The following is a 16,587-nucleotide window of genomic DNA, read 5'->3' as shown; positions in this document are numbered from 1 at the left end:
GTAGCCTCCCAACAGTGTGACTCGCTCGCAGAGCCGCTCCGCTAGGACCACGACCAAGCGGGACAGCTGGGTTCGTCTTCTTGTGCGCTCCCGTCTGAGTTCTTGGCGCATGCGCAGTAGCGCTACCATTCTCCGGTTGAGCGGAGCGGAGGTGCAAATATGCTCCGCTAAAACTGTATACGATTACCCCGGAAGGAGACTGCAGCCATGAAATTAGGAGACGCCTGCTTCTGGGAAAGAGAGCCATGGCTAGCCTTGACCGCCTAATAAAGAGCAGAGACATTACACTGCCAACCAAGGTCCGTATAACTCGTGCTACGGTCTTTCCAGTTGTGATGTATGGATGCGAGAGTTGGACTGTGAAGAAGGCTGATCGCCGAAGAATTGACGCGTTTGAATTGTGGTGCTGGCGGAGACTCTTGAGAGTTCCTTGGACTGCCAGAAGATCAAATAAGTCGATATTGTCGACCGTAAACCCTGACTGCTCATTGGAGGGTCAAATTCTAAAGTTAAAGCTCAGCTACTTTGGTCATCTGATGAGAAGAGAGGAGTCGCCGAAGAAAGATTTGATGTTGAGAAAGGTTGAGGGTTGCCGGAGAAGGGGTAGGCAGCGAACGAAATGGTTAGATGGCATCATCGAGGCGCTGCAGATGAAGTTATGTGATGTTAGGAAGATAGTGAGAGACCGGAAAGCGTGGCATGACATGGTCCATAGGGTCACGAAGAGTCGGACACGACTGAGCGACTGAACTGAACTGAAATACTGTATAGTGCCCCGTCGGCAAAGCATACTTATAGGCCTAGCAAAATTTTAAAAAAAAAAAAAAACAGAACACGTAAATGTCAGGAAAGCAAGCAAAGAAACATAATAAAATAAACGCAATTTAGAATATTCAAATAAAAGAAAACTGAAATTCAAAATAATGCAAAGCTGAGAATGAAAGCTTGGCATTGCAATTTGCTGTACGTGTTTGTTGTCGTTTTTCTTTTGTTGTCACAGGTCTCCACCACTTTCTCAGAACCAACTTTCAAAGCACTTTTTGAGCCTGGACAGGAGCATTGAAAGCGCATTTAGGCTCGTGGGGATGTAATAAGAGCGGACGGGGTGCACAATTCTTATTGCCAGTGCACCCCGTGTGATGCCAGTGGTGTGATGCCATGGGACTCTTGTGGCCACAGTGTAAGCTTTATCGTCCGTTTCGATGCAGTGTTTATTGTAAACGAGCCGGAAAATTAGAAGAGAGAAAACGGTCCCACTGGGAAGGTACCGTGCAGGGTTGTGCATTCTGAAGGTTCACTTGCAACAGGAATGACACTGATGGTGGCCGGATGCTTTTACGTCATATCGCTCATCTTATCTCGCTCAGTGGACAAGGCGCACACAATATAACTGCAGCGAGCTCCATATACTGAGACATTCTCGAGCGAGTCCACAAAGAAAAAGCAACGGTATTCAGGCCACGTCGGTGTTATTCAATTTTCTTTTACTCACAACGGCAGAGGCAAGCTCCTACAGGGAATCGTATCTGGAGTGATGGGAACAACGCCGAGGCTGGAGCTGTTGTCGCTCGCTCATGAATGGGAGCTGGCGCCCAACAGCATAGAGTTCGCCCGGAGGTTGGACCTAGAGGATCCACTCAGGGAAATTCGCCAGCGATTCAGTATTCCAAGGATGGTCGACCTTAAAGGAGGTAAGCTCCAGCAAGACTGACATGAGGTGGCGGTAATGAGGTCATAAAATGCAAAGCGAGCCGACAAACTTGGAATGTTCAGCAAGTGCAAAACCACGCGCGTTTTCAACTTCGTTTATATGTAAGTTACGCTATATCCGAGTGTTCCTTATATCTACGTTGACCCTTCAACCTCACCCCTACGAGAGAAAAGGCTCCTGACAATTTTGCCAGAAAACATTCGGACACACGGCGCACACTTAGTATTCACGGCACTCTTGCGCATTAAGACGAAAAGTGAAGTTGCGCTCACCCTGCATGTTGGAAAGTTTTCTAGAGGGAACCTGCGCAATAGTTTCACGCGTACGACAAGCGCCGCATATTCGTCATCGCTCTACTCGCTTAACAGGATGAAGTGCAGTTACCACAGCTGAAGGTACGGAAGCGCGACTAAATTATCTCGCAATTGACGGCATACTGCCGCGTTTTCAATTCATCTGCTATAATAACTACGTTGCTTCTGTAGATTACGCAGCAGCCGCACAAAACTAGAGGCGGCAGAGCTCGATTCATGTGGCTGGTAGAGTCGTCACCATGGAGAATCGTAAAAGGCCGATACATGGCACCTCCCAGCAAGAACGTGACGACAGTTGATTGTCAATACAGGGCCGGTAAATGAATATTCGCTTGGGGCTCAGATAAATGGGCGAGGGGACATCACATGAATCGACTTAGATCTGCCCTCGTAGCTTTATTTGCTGGCCCTTTATCGCCCATCCGAAGTTGTGACGTTGGCCGATGGGGTACGCTGGCCTTGTCAAGATCGCAGCGGTGACGGTCAAGTAGGGCAAATGACTGCTTCTCGCTTGTGCGCTGCTTTATCCATATTGATAATGCGGCTTCAGTTTCGTGCTTTCCGTATAATACCGCTTTCGCCATTCGCGTTTTTATCATTTCCTCAATCTGAGAGGCGAACGCGTTGAGAAAGGCGCTTGTTATCACCTTGCACGAGCCTGAGTTTCGCACTCGAACGAGCATCAGACCTTTGAGCGTAGCTCGTACGCTCACATGGGGCCAAAAGGAAGCAGCCGCAGTCAACAACATAAAAGTGAAGTCCGACGTATACGTAGCGCTCTAGTGTAAATGTTGCGAACATTCAGATGGTAAGCCCAGGCCGCCAACGATCTATCCTAATACACAGTAGTTCACCTAAAGTTTTAGGAATTGAGATCATGCACCAACCAGCGTGCATTCGAAATCCTTCCTGTTATAAGTTATAGCTCTTCGCCTAGCGATCCCTCAACGTTTGGGGAGATGCGAAGCGAGCCGTGCTTCAAACCAGTCCCCGAATGCAGAGTTAACTCGATGCTAGCTTTGAATAAAAGCTATTTCGCTTCAAAACCACGAAGCTGTTTGTGCTGTTTCTGTATTTATTAAGCATTGAAGCTTTGTTGTTTACGCAACAAAGCAGAACTTGTCTATTGCAAATATCGTCCTGTGGGTTGCCTTTTACACATTTTTTTTTCACAAAAATGTTTTCGCAAAAAATTAAGGCACGCGTGTTTTATTGCAGAGTGCGGATTGCTGGGAAATCTTTACGCTACTTTTTGGACTCAACCTGTTCAAGGCCGGTGGGAAGGGTAGTGGGGGATGGCTGAAAAAGCTTTTACCAGTCGCAAAGGTGAAATGATGTAGTCTGTTTTGTGTTTATCGGCACTGATTAGAAGAACGTACGTCAATACAGTTTTTTCTTGGCTCTCACGGATGGCAACCGCGAGCTGAAGCTCTGGAGACTAAAGGATGTAAATCCGAATCCGACAAATTGTAACTTTCCCCAACGCCCTCAACGTATAGGTTAGCAAGAACTCTGACCACGCGGCAGTATTTGCTTCGTTCGATTTTTTTGTTCGTGTTCAGCGTTACACTTTCACTACATTCCCCGACTTTACACGAGCTGTGATATTGCTGTGATTGATTGTTTTGCAGATGCCTCCGAACAGTTTATCGCGCTTAGCAATAGAAACGACATCGACACTATAGTCTCCTGCTTTGAAAACGTCGTTAAAAACTGCAATGAAGGGTATCAACTCATTCATAGGGCACTGGCACACTGCTCGCCTTCTGACAGTTCCAGGGACGTCTCAGAGTATGCAACGAGGTCCTGCTTAGCCATGGGGATGACATCGACACTGTAGTCTCTTTCTTTGAAAACGTCGTTAAAAACTGCATGCAGCGTTTTTTTTTTTCCTTTCAAAACAAAGAAAAGCCGTAAGGCTCATTCGAGTACTCGGCCAATTTCCATGCATCACGTCTTTTTTGTCACTTGAGACACAAAAATGCTTCAATTGTCCTGATGCTTCGTTTAAATTTATTAGAGCAAAGCAGGAGCTTTGTGTTTTAACTAATCTGGAGAAAGACCGCTTTTTCAACTGCCAGCTTGGCATTCTTTTGAAAAACAATCCCGAAAGATTTTGGCAATTAGTTTTGCTAAAAGAGAGTATCTTCATCTCTCAATGTATGAAGCCACGTATGATCCGCAAAACATAACTAATGCTTATTGATTATAACAATATGTATTTCTTACACCAATGAAGCTCCTTCCTTTTGTCATCCTCGCATGGCAACATCGTTTGGCGATATCACAATCAGCAAAGAAGCTGTGCTTAACATATTACTGAAGCTGGACACAAAAACGTCAACCGGGTCTGGCGGACTACCGAACTCATTGCTCGTTTCATATTCGTTATCGACTGCTCGATAACTATAACCATCATCTTCCGTGAGTCGTTAACGTCTAGTATCGTACCATCGTTCTAAAAGAGAGAGAAGGTACCTCCATTGTTCAAATCTGGTAACGAGCAGCTTTTTCCGAATTACAGAACAATGTCATTAACCTCGTATTCATGCAAAATGCTGTAGCGCATAATCCACAAACATATCATAGATATTTTTTAATGTAATAGCATGCTCTAGCATTTTCAACACAGATTCAAACAAGGTTTCAGCACCGAAACACAAGCAATTAAATTTTCGTACAAACTTTCTTGTACCCTGGATATTGGAGCCCAGGTGGCTGGTATTTTTGCAGATTTTTCCAAAGCTTTTGACACTGTACTACATAAAACCTAAAATGCAAACTAAACGCCATTATAAAAATCCTCGCTTGTGTGGTTCGATTTATAATTTTAGTTCGCACTGCTCACAGTTCGTTATTTTATACTTCAACCAATTCTCGTATTGTAGATGTCTCATTTGTTGTTCCTCAAGGCTGGGCGATTGACCCTTTATTCTTTATAATATACTTTAATTATTTACCTCGTAATACCACGCCATGAATACGCCTATATGCCGGCGACTATATTTTCTATCACGAAATTATTGAGCCCGAAGATTATTTGCAAATAAGCACTGCATTTGCTTGTGTTCGCGCTGCGTGTAATCCATGGAAAATAAAAATAAATTTTACTAAAATTGTAGTGCTTTCTTTTGGTAACAGCACGTCCTCTTCTGTGTTTGATGATGCTTTCAACAATTCACCATTATCCAGGACTTCTGAATACAAGTATCTCGGTACTATACCTGCTGCTAACATGTCCCGTTCAGTTCAGTTCAGTCGTTCAGTCGTGTCCGACTCTTCGTGACCCTATGGACCATGTCACGCCACGCTTTCCGGTCTCTCACTTTCTTCCTAACATCACATAACTTCATCTGCAGTGCCTCGAGGATGCCATCTAACCATCGCGTTCGCTGCCTACCCCTTCTCCGGCGACCGTCAACCTTTCCCAACATCAAATCTTTCTCCAGCGACTCCTCTCTTCTCATCAGATGACCAAAGTAGCTGAGTTTTAACTTTAGAATTTGACCCTCCAATGAGCAGTCAGGGTTTATGGTCGACAATATCGACTGATTTGATCTTCTGGCAGTCCAAGGAACTCTCAAGAGTCTTCGCCAGCACCACAATTCAAACGCGTCAATTCTTCGGCGGTCAGCCTTTTTCACAGTCCAACTCTCGCATCCATACATCACAACTGGAAAGACCATAGCACGAGTTATACGGATCTTGGTTGGCAGACTAATGTCTCTGCTCTTTACTAGGCGGTCAAGGCTAACCATTGCTCTCTTTCCCAGAAGCAGGCGTCTCCTAATTTCATGGCTGCAGTCTCCTTCCGAGGTAATCTTGGAGCCCAAGAAGAGAAAATCTGTCACAACTTCCACTTCTTGTCCATTGATGCTCCAGGACTTGATAGGGCAAGACGCCATGATCTTTGTCTTTTTGATGTTCAGTTTAAGCCCAAACTTCTCACTCTCTTCTTGTACGCGCATCAGAAGTCTCTTGAGTTCCACTTCACTTTCTGCCATTAAAGTGGTATCATCCGCATATCTAAGGTTGTTGATACGTTTTCCAGCAATCTTCACTCCATATGAAGACTCGTCCAGACAGGCCTTCCTCATGATGCACTCTGCATATAGGTTAAATAGGCAGGGCGACAGTATGCAGCCTTGCCTCACTCCTTTCTCAATCGGAAACCAATCGGTAAGACCATGCCCAGTTCTGACTGTGGCCTCTTGTCCTTCATACAGGTTCCTGAGGAGACATATGTGGTGAATTGGAACTCCCATCTCTTGGAGAGCTTGCCACAATCTGCTGTGATCTACACAGTCAAACGCTTTCGCATAATCAATAAAGCAGAAGTAGATGGGTTTCTGGAACTCTCTTGCTTTTTCCATGATCCAGCGGAGGTTGGCAACTTGGTCTCTAGTTCCTCTGCCCTTGCGAAACCCAGCTTGCACGTCCGGAAGCTCCCGATCCACATACTGCTGCAGCCTACCTTGGAGGATTTTCAACATCACCTTGCTAGCATGCGAAATAAGTGCGATCGTGCGGTAGTTGGAACAATCTTTGGCACTGCCTTTCTTTGGAATGGGGATGTAAACTGACCTCCTCCAATCCTGTGGCCACTGCAGGGTTGTCCAAATTTTCTGACATAATGTATGCAGAATGCTAACAGCGTCATGGTTGAGGTTTTCAAGCAACTCAGCTGGAATGCCATCACTTCCGCTGGCTTTCTTCTTAGCAAGACTGGCTAAGGCCCACTCAACTTCACTCTTCAGGATGCCCGGCTCGAGATCAGTAATCACAACCGTCTTATGTTAGGTTTGCACATTCGGGTCCTTCTTGTACAGTTCTACTGTGTATTCCTGCCACCTCTTCTTTATCTCTGAGGCTTCAGTGAGGTCCTTGCCTCGTTTGTACTTTATCACGCCCAGCTTAGCACAGAAGCTTCCTTTGATATCTTTGATTGTCTTGTACAGAGCTCTTGTGTTCCTTAATTGGCTGTTGTCCTCAACTGCTTGGCACTGTATGTTCAGGAAGACATTCTTATCTCTCCTTGCTATTTTCTGAAAATTCGCATTGAGAACCTTGTATCTTTCTCTTTCCCCCTTTATTTTTGCCATCCTCCTTTCCTCAGCTATTTGCAAAGCCTCTTCAGATAACCAGTTTGCTTTCTTGCATTTCTTTTGCTTTGGAACTACCTTAGTAGCAACTTCTTGTATTATATCACGAACATCAGTCCACATCTCTTCGGGCTCTCTGTCTTCTAGATCTAATTCTTGAAATCGATTGCTCACTTCCACAGCATATTCTAATGGAATTTGATCCAGATCATACCTGAAAGGCCTTCTAGTTTTCTGAGTTTTCCTCAATCGAAGCTTAATTTTGGCAACAAGAAGCTGATGATCGGTGCCACAATCGGCCCCAGGCCTTGTTTTTACTGCTTGTATAGCGCTTCTCCATCTCTGCCGGCAAAGAATATAATCGATCTGATTCCTGTACAGACCGTCCGGTGAAGTCCATGTGTACAGGCGCCTCTTGTGCTGTTGAAAATGAGTATTCGCTATGGTCAGGTTGTTTTCTTGACAAAACTCTACTAGCCTCTGTCCAGCTTCATTTGACTCGCCAAAACCGAACTTGCCTACAATTCCGGATATTTCTTCACTCCCGACCTTAGCATTCCAGTCTCCTACGAGAAAAACGACGTCTGATGATGGGGTGCGGTCTAAAAGGCATTGTAGGTCCGCATAAAATCTCTCAACGTCAGCTTCTTCAGCAGTAGTGGTCGCTGTATAACTGGATAACTGTTATGTTGAGTGGGTGACCTTGGATCCGAAGTGAAATCATTCGGTCGTTTTTGGGGTTGTACCCTAGCACTGCTTTACCCATTCTTCTGTTTACTATGAGAGCGACCCCATTCCTTCTCTTGGATTCGTGCCCACAATAAAAGACATAATGGTCGCCGGAGTTAAATTCTCCCATTGCGGTCCACTTGAGCTCGCTGATACCCAAGATATCAATGTTCAATCGGTTCATTTCTCGCTTGACGACATCCAGTTTACCTTGCGTCATGGATCTTACATTCCATGTTGCTATGTGATAAATCTCCTTGCAACATCGGACTTTCCGGTCGTTTCCCGACACATCGACAACTGAGCGTCCTTTTGGCTTTAGCCCAGCCGCTTCATTCGTCCTGGAGCTACTAGGAATCGCCCTTTGTTCATCCCCAGTAACATGGGGGACGCCTTCCAACCTGGAGGGCTCATCTTCCGGCGCCATATCATTAATGGTATTGTGACTGGCCATAGGGTTTTCTTGGCAGGAAATACTGGAGTGGGTTGCCATTACCTTCTGCAGTGAATCACATTTCGTCAGAACTCTCTGCCGTGACCTGTCTATCTTGGGTGGCCCTACACAGCAGAGCTCACGACTTCATCGAGTTTCGCAACGCTTCGGTAATTGTGAAGAACATTGCCTAATGCTCCAAAAGGAGCTAAGCTACTAATGTACACATCTTTGATTCGTCCGGTACTTGAATGTCCGTCTCCAGTCTGGAATCTTCATACACATATTGTAACTGACATAATCGAGAGCATTAAAAGAAGCAATCAGGCTCATATATCATCGGTACGATCCCCATTTCTCACCTTCTTGAGCCTCGTCCACTTCGAATCTAGCCCCCCTGTCTGTACGTGCTAATTTGTACGTTACCACCGATATCCTCTTATAACATATAACCATACTTTGTCCATTTTAATATTTTCAAATACAGCTTTTTCCACCAGACCGTTCAAATTGGAACAGAATTTCCGCCATAACGCGGTCTCTTCCGTTGTGCACATTTGTGACAGCCATCGATGCCACATGATGCTTTTCTTCGCTTTGTGCTTATTGTGTATTCGTTCATTTTCTTTTTGAATTTTTCATTGTCTGCGCCTTACTAAGTCCACTGTGTGTAAACATATTAAGTTTGTTTCTAACTTGCAATTCTGAACCCCGCTTGCATAGCCCCAGGTATGTATGTATGTATGTATGTATGTATGTATGTATGTATGTATGTATGTATGTATGTATGTATGTATGTATGTATGTATGTATGTATGTATGTATGTATGTATGTATGTATGTATGTATGTATGTATGTATGTATGTATGTATGTATGTATGTATGTATGTATGTATGTATGTATGTATGTATGTATGTATGTATGTATGTATGTATGCATGCATGTATGTATGTATGTAATCATCATCATCATCCTCAGCCTGACTATACCCACTGAAGGGCGAAGGCCTCTCCCATATTTCTCCACTTAACCCGGTTCTGTGCTAGCTGCATCCACTTGACCCCTGCGAACTTCTTAATCTCATCCGCCCACCTAACTTTCTGCCGCCCCCTGCTACGCTTTCCTTCCCTTGGAATCCAGTTTGTTACCCTCAGCGACCATCGGTTATCCTCTCTTCGCACTACATGTCCTTCGCACTACATTTATGTATAAATACATAAATGAATAAATAATCCTCTGCCTGTCATTCATCAAAGGGACGATTTCGCCTAAATAATTCCTTGCAGTTACACCAGAGCCAGCATTCCTGAGGCATTATTCGCTGCATACACTTGTGTTAAGCGTTTCAAAGAATAAACTATAGACAATTAAATCCCTCTGGGATGCTTGTCTTGTGCGGTGGTAAACCGGCAAGTGTCCAAACGCGACGGCAGCTCTATGTTTCTGTACAGGTGTGTTGCAGAAACATCGCTTAATATATTGCGACACTTGAAGTACAATTCTAGTGATGTTATGTTTTGTCCAGTAAAGATATTTTAGTCATTCTATTTCATTAGAAGTGCAGTGTAGAAGTACTGCCCTTAGTCACAGCATTTAGTGGTTCTAGTGAGCAGAAATGTATCTGAATTTTGAGATCACGGGATGATTGTTTCACTTTGTGGGCGATTTCCCCTTCCATAGGATAGCGATGCTTCAGCGCTGCTTAATTTATTTGCGGGAAGGTGTACACGTAATTAGCTTTACAAAAACACCGCAGTTCGGAAGAGCCTCATATGTAAGAAACAAATGTCAGTGCAAAAAGACAGTTTTAAACCCACGCTTTGTGATTTATATTTATTCAGGAATGCAGCCATAGAGTGGCTCGCCGTCAAGCCCGCAGGCAGCTGCAGTAATCAGCTGTTGCTTCTAAGCGAAGCTCTAGAAACTCCAGTTCTTCGAAGTACTAAGCCCGAGAAAAAAAAAACATGTGCGAAACATAAAGTTGCAATCCGCCGAGTGGCACAGCCACCTCCCGGTGGCTCGTCTGCGGCGCCCTACAATACGTCTCCTAAAGTTAAAAGTAGCTGGTGCTTCTTGTCCGAATTTAAGCGCGCTCTCATAGCAGTGCAGGTTTTTCTCATTTTTCGCCCTATATCTTAATTATTAATTTATATTGGTTAACTGAACCATCATTCTATTTATTAAATTTTTGTTTCTACATTACTAACATTATGTCACTTCTCTGCTTTTAAGCCACCAATCTTCCAATCGTTTTTTGCTAGTTTCCACAGCCATACACAGAACTGGCGCCCTCTGTGGGATCTAGTCTAGTTACAATTCGTGGATGGATACGCGAATTGTAACGCGAAGCTAATGCTAGATTTTTGTGAGCGACACGATCTAGTTATAGTAAATAGATAAACAAATGGTGAAGGCCAAATAACGCGGGAATTCCGCAACAGGCAGACGACCATTGATTATTGTCTAATGTCGCAGGAAACTTATAGCAAGGTCACAAAAATGGAAATAGACGAAGAAGGGGAGTGTATGTCTGGGAAGTGATCATAAACGTATTAGTCTGCAGATGGGGCCTTTGATGAAAAGAGAAATGGAACTTAGACAAAAAGTAAACGCAAAATTAAACGACGATCAAATAGCGCAGATAGCAGCAGACATAGAGGAATCAATAGAAAAAAGCCCCTTGAAAGACTGGGATTATGAACAGGTATAACTACTCATAAGGAGGAAAATTAAGGAGTTTAAAGTAGCAAACCGCTGGAATGGAAAGAGGAAGCCACGGAGCTGGTGGAATAAGGAAATCAAGGAAGCTATTGAACAACGACGGGCTACTTCAAGGGAACATCGAGTTGCAAAGAAAGCACAGGTACCTCAGGAAGAAATCGACCAAAAATGGGAATCATATCGACAAAAGAAACTTGAGGTACAGGCCCTTGTCCAAAGTAAAATAAGACAGTCCACTGATCGCTGGATGGCTGACATACACGATGCCTCATGAGGCGGAGCAAGAAAAGTCTGGAACCATGTAAGCTGGCTAGGGAAAAGGAATCATAAAAAGCAAGATCGGATTAAAGATAGCTAGAGAAATTGTTTAAAGGGAGATAACACAGTGAACTACATTACATCAGTTATAGCCGAGTCTTTTAAGAGCGATGATAGGGTGATCTCCGCAAATCAGGAAGCAGCACAAGGTAGCAGAATACAAAGTAGCTTAGAACTCACCAATATAAACTGGAAAAAGGTAGAAACAAATATTCCTAAAAACACGTCTACAGGAATAGATGGAATTCCGATCAAGCTGAATAATGAACTTGGTCCAAAAAGTAAGGAAACGTTGTTAAAAACTCTGGAAACAGTCATAACGAATAAGCAAATTCCGGACAGCTGGCGGCAGAGTAAAATGAATTTGATTTATAAAGGGAAAGGAAAAAGGACGCACATAAAATCCTACAGGCCGATTACCATAACATCTGTTATGTACATGTTAGCCATGCAGGCGGTGAAATTAAAGATTCAAGCATGGGTTGAAAGTAACAAGACACTCGGAGAACTTCAGAACGGTTTTAGAAATGGTAGGCGCTTAGATGATAGCCTGTTCGTGCTTACCCAATGCATCAAAATATCTGGAGTGGAAAATAGACCTTTGTATTTGGCCTTCCTGGACATAAACGGGGCGTACGACAATGTAAACAGGGAACTCCTGTGGAACATATTAAAAGAAGAAGGTATCGGTTATGAGATAATAGAGTTCCTACGGGAAATATACCGGGATAACAAAGTAGAAATTACATGGGAAAGGATAAGAAGTACGGAAGATGTCAAAGTATGGAAAAGATTAAGACAAGGCTGTCCTCTATCACCGCTGCATTTCATGCTTTATATGATAAACCTGGATCGCAGGATACAAGACAGTAACCTAGGTTTTAACCTGTCATATAGATTAGGTGGAAAGGCCGTATCGCAGCGCCTCCCCGTTGTAATGTATGCAGACGATATTGTGGTGCTAGCTGAGAGTCTTGAAGAATTGCAAACTCTAGTTAAGTATTGCGGAGACAAAGGGGACGCTCTAGGCTTCAGTTTTAGCGCAGTTAAGTCGGGTCTGGTGATTTTAAACGGCTTAACTGTCCAGTGTCTTAAAATACAAGACCGTGAAATACCCGGAGTAGCAAAATACAAATATCTGGGGGTATGTGTAAACGAAGGATTGGCATACATTGGAAAGCATGAGCAATCACTTAAGGCCAAAAGACGAAGAAATGCCGGGATAATGAACCATAGGGCATTGTGGAGATACAACAGGTATGAAGTTTTGAGGGGTATTTGGAAAGGAATTATGGTGCCCGGGCTTACTTTCGGAAATGCGGTTTTGTGCCTAAAATCACAGGTACAGTGGACATTAGAAATAAATCAGAGAGTCGTTGGACGATTAGCCCTTCGTGCCCACGGCAAAACCACAAATGAGGCGGTACAGGGAGATATGGGCTGGGCATCTTTCGAAGTACGGGAAGCTCAGAGTAAATTATTATATGAGGAACGCCTGAGGAAATTGGACAGTAACAGATGGGCAGCTAAAGGATTTAAATACCTGTACTTAAAAAGCGTTGACTCACAATGGAGGAAAAGAACTAGGAAACTAACTAGTGCGTATGCTAGTCACAAGGACGGAGATATAAAGAGCATTAAGCAACAGGTGAAAAACACAGAAGGTAAAAATTGGATAAACTCGATTGAGAAGAAACAGTCTGGAATTATACCGAAAGTGGAAAATGCAGATCAGGAAGGAAGCTTTCTTTGATAACTCAAGAGGCAGTGCCCTAATTTTTGAAGCTAGATCAGGGTGCCTTAGAACACGCAGCTACAAAAAGAAATTTAACAATGAAGATGATGCATGTGCTGTATGTGGTAACTCCAGTGTAACAATTGACCATATTGTACTCGAATGCAGTGGTATCCACACGGAAGTTGATGCAAGCGCAGTAACTGTTTCTGAATCTCTGGGGTTTAGAGATACCAGTGGCTGGGTGAATAAACCGGCGGTGGAAACTAGCAATAACCAATAATAATCAATAATTAAGATATAGGGGGAAAAATAAGCATGATAGCTACTGCTACCACCCCGTTTCAAAGGGGACGCTCCTATATTCCATCCATTCCATCCATCCACCCATCCATCCATCCATCCATCCATCCAGTCCGAAGCGTATCTCGAAAACTGGATACCGCCAAAAGCGAAGGTGCTGTCCGGAATACAGGGACTGTAAAACTTATCGCTGTCTATTTTTAATGGCTAAGCTCCCCAGTATCTCGAAGACCATTGTGAAGGATAATCACCAACTAAACTCATGGACGCAGGAACTCGTAATCTGCTTTGTTTGTAGTTTTTCCTTTTTTGTCAGCTAGGTCATGTAGCCCATGACAAGAGCACAGTAACAATGAACACAGTACAGGGAAAGCAAAATGCTCTGGATATTCTTTGTGCATATATGTTCTCTCTATTACGAAATTCTAATATTTTACATGAGAGGGTTACTATATTCAAGAAATATTGGCGATATTTAATGTAGCCATAAACCTAGCACAGACTGCTAAAGCGTCAGTATTGGTAGTTTATCGCGACAGAATTAAAAATGCAGATAACACCCTGCAGCGTATTGTCTCCAACGATTCTTCATGTCACTTCATGCGGCGTATCTCAGCCTCAGGCGACTGCAGCGTAGTATCGGTGTCGCTGTTCATTTCGAAACGGACTGCACTCCACGGCTCCATACGGAAGCTTATAGGTTTAAACCACGTAGAAATGCTCGCGCAACACACACAATTGATGTAAACAATCACTGAAGAAAGTAAACTTAATAAAAGAGAGGTCACAGAACCCAACGATCGATTTGTGCCCAGTCACCTGCCAAGTACCATCTGCCAGAGGCATCCTCGAAAGTCGAAGATCACAGCTTCTCATGTGTACTTCAATTTTTTTTTCTAAGTTACCGATGAAATATTCTTTTGAACTAATTCAAGATTCAGAAAATGCCTATGGCAGGTGACAGTTGACAGGTGACATGGCTGATCACTGAGTGGTCAGCGGGTTGTGTAACGTCACCACACCAGAAGGCCTGTTCGTGCACACATGTAGGCAAATGGTGTGGCCAGCACTCTGACCGGGCAATATTTAGTCGGAAATGGCCTGGTACGCTAGCGCACTGATCGATTTCGTTTAATGTATCTGTCATCGTTTAATGTATCCCTTATGTGATCACCTATGTGATCACATAACCAAGGTGTTTGATAGAAAAATATGCTCACGCGTGTGTGCTTTATGAGTGCCTTTGTAAATTATTGCTTGTTTTTGGTTGATGATTATTTTTTACTCAGTGCTCTAATACCTTCCTTTCGTCATTATTTTGATTTGTATTTGATGTCTGGCGTGCACCTTTAGTTGACCCGGCTTTCATCGAGTCCTCGGAGCAGGAAAGCGTCTACTTTTGTGGCCATGTTCTTGGCCTCAAGCCAAAGGAAGTAGACGCCGAATTTCTAAAGTTTCTGGACGACTGGGGAAAACGGTTAGTAACCCTGGTACGAACTGTCCTCTTTCTCGGTTTCATGAATGCTGGTACGTTTTTTGTTGCATTGTTGTGCTCGAGATAATTTAAAAATTGTGTTGTTTTTATTAGTTTTCGTCCACACGAAGCTAAAGGGTTCCAGGTAAAAACCCCGCATCCTCCCAATTGACACGGTTCGGCGTTCTATGCGAACTTACATGAAGGAAGCAGCATTTCTAAAATAATTTTCCCGCGCATAGTATTGCTGTCGAAATAACGTTACTTTTTGTGAACATGTTAACTGCCATAAAATGCAATAAGCTCATTCACGCTGGACCCATCAGAGAATGCTCGCGGTGCAGTTTTATAAATGTACAATGCAGGAAAAAAAATCTTAACCTGCTTTCAAATGTGTATTTTTGACACTCGATATTTCGAGTCACGTTAGCGGCCAAGAAAATATAAATGCTGAGCTCACTTTCAATGATGGCGGCCCTCTATATTTACTCGTTTCCTGAAATAAAAACTAAAGCAATATGTAAATTAGTTGCACTTCGTTCCTTATTAGCCTTTTTACGGATGTATTTCTTTTTTAGGGCGTCCGTGTGGCTGAAAAATTGACCTGTACAAACAGCAACAACGTATTGCTCACATAGAAGTGCAGAAAGTTGGACAAGTTTGTTGATAGCGCCTATCCTTGTTCTTTCTCCGTCCTTGTTTCATGTTCGCGCTTTTTTGAAGCCCAATCTGCTCAATCTGCGAACTTTTATAAACATTTGCCGGTGTATATTCGCATAGTCGGTTCAATAAGAACAATATATAGACGATGCACATGGGAAAATTCAAGTATGCATGAATTTTCTATAAAGTCATTCATTTCACCAGGACATTTTGTTTATACTATATACAGATAGTTTCATACCTTTTAGCGCCCGGGACACATTTAGTCAAAGTCTGGTAAAGCCCGATATCTACCCACAAAATGCACCTAATATGTAATGCAGAAACGTAGCGGCTATCTTGGGATTATTCCTGAGATATGTTTTACTGAAATATTTGAAGCCTTTTTAAACATCGTATTTTCTGCCGCAGCTTTATCTTCACGATGCCCAACCTCATGTTCTTCTTAAGCTTGAGAGGAAATAAGAAAATTGTCTTCACGAGGCCCATCTCATCGTGTCCTCTTTAATGCTATATTCCTCGCCAGCTTCGTCTTCTCCTCCTTCGTCCTCTAAGTGGGAACACGCTGACCTTCAAGGCCTCTGAAAGTCAAACTAGGACAGTCTTATTTCTGATGATTTCCCTAGCCGGCCTTTAAAGCTTTGACATAAAACAACCATCGGAGCGAATCCTAACTGGTCGGGATCAAACCCGAGTAATCGGTCTCAGTAACCGAACGTCATAACTTCTTAGCAACTGCGTAGGGTGCTTCGGCTCATAACAACAAGGTTTAGCTAGGGTTCATTGTCCGTCATTTTTGCAAACGCATAAAAGTATTGCATGAACGCCGAAGTGCTGCGCATGCACAGTATAGTAAAACAAATAACCTAATAATTACCGTAAACAAGCAAAATTAAATAGTAGAATCGGAAAACTTTCAAGCGCAACCTCAGGGTAAAAGTATGTTTATCCGACCTAAAAACGAGCGCTTATAGTATATCATTCTATCTACAAAAATGCATTAAAATCTGTAAATTTCAGCAATTTAGCTCCATAGCTGGTTTAATACAAATACAAAAGGACAGAGAGGTGAAAGTACGGTG

At 43.3% G+C, this 16,587-nt stretch overlaps 1 protein-coding gene across 1 annotated transcript in view; it reads left to right on the top strand.

Annotated features, from left to right (window-relative positions):
- The first annotated feature begins 1,531 nt into the window (after window positions 1-1,531).
- Window positions 1,532-16,587, top strand: part of LOC146177680 (kynureninase-like) — a 92,249-nt gene continuing 77,193 nt past the window's right edge. The window contains exons 1-2 of the mRNA XM_084581173.1: window positions 1,532-1,691; window positions 14,722-14,845. Coding sequence (XP_084437299.1) covers window positions 1,535-1,691; window positions 14,722-14,845 — 281 coding nt within the window. The 5' untranslated portion in view covers window positions 1,532-1,534. The remainder of the gene's footprint in view (window positions 1,692-14,721; window positions 14,846-16,587) is intronic.

This window comes from Amblyomma maculatum, chromosome 10, assembly GCF_055883805.1.
Source record: "Amblyomma maculatum isolate TAMU_Amacu chromosome 10, ASM5588380v1, whole genome shotgun sequence".
In the NCBI taxonomy this organism is placed as follows: domain Eukaryota; kingdom Metazoa; phylum Arthropoda; class Arachnida; order Ixodida; family Ixodidae; genus Amblyomma; species Amblyomma maculatum.
The sequence above is the reverse complement of the archived record's forward strand: the minus strand, read 5'-3'. Positions and strand labels throughout refer to the sequence as shown.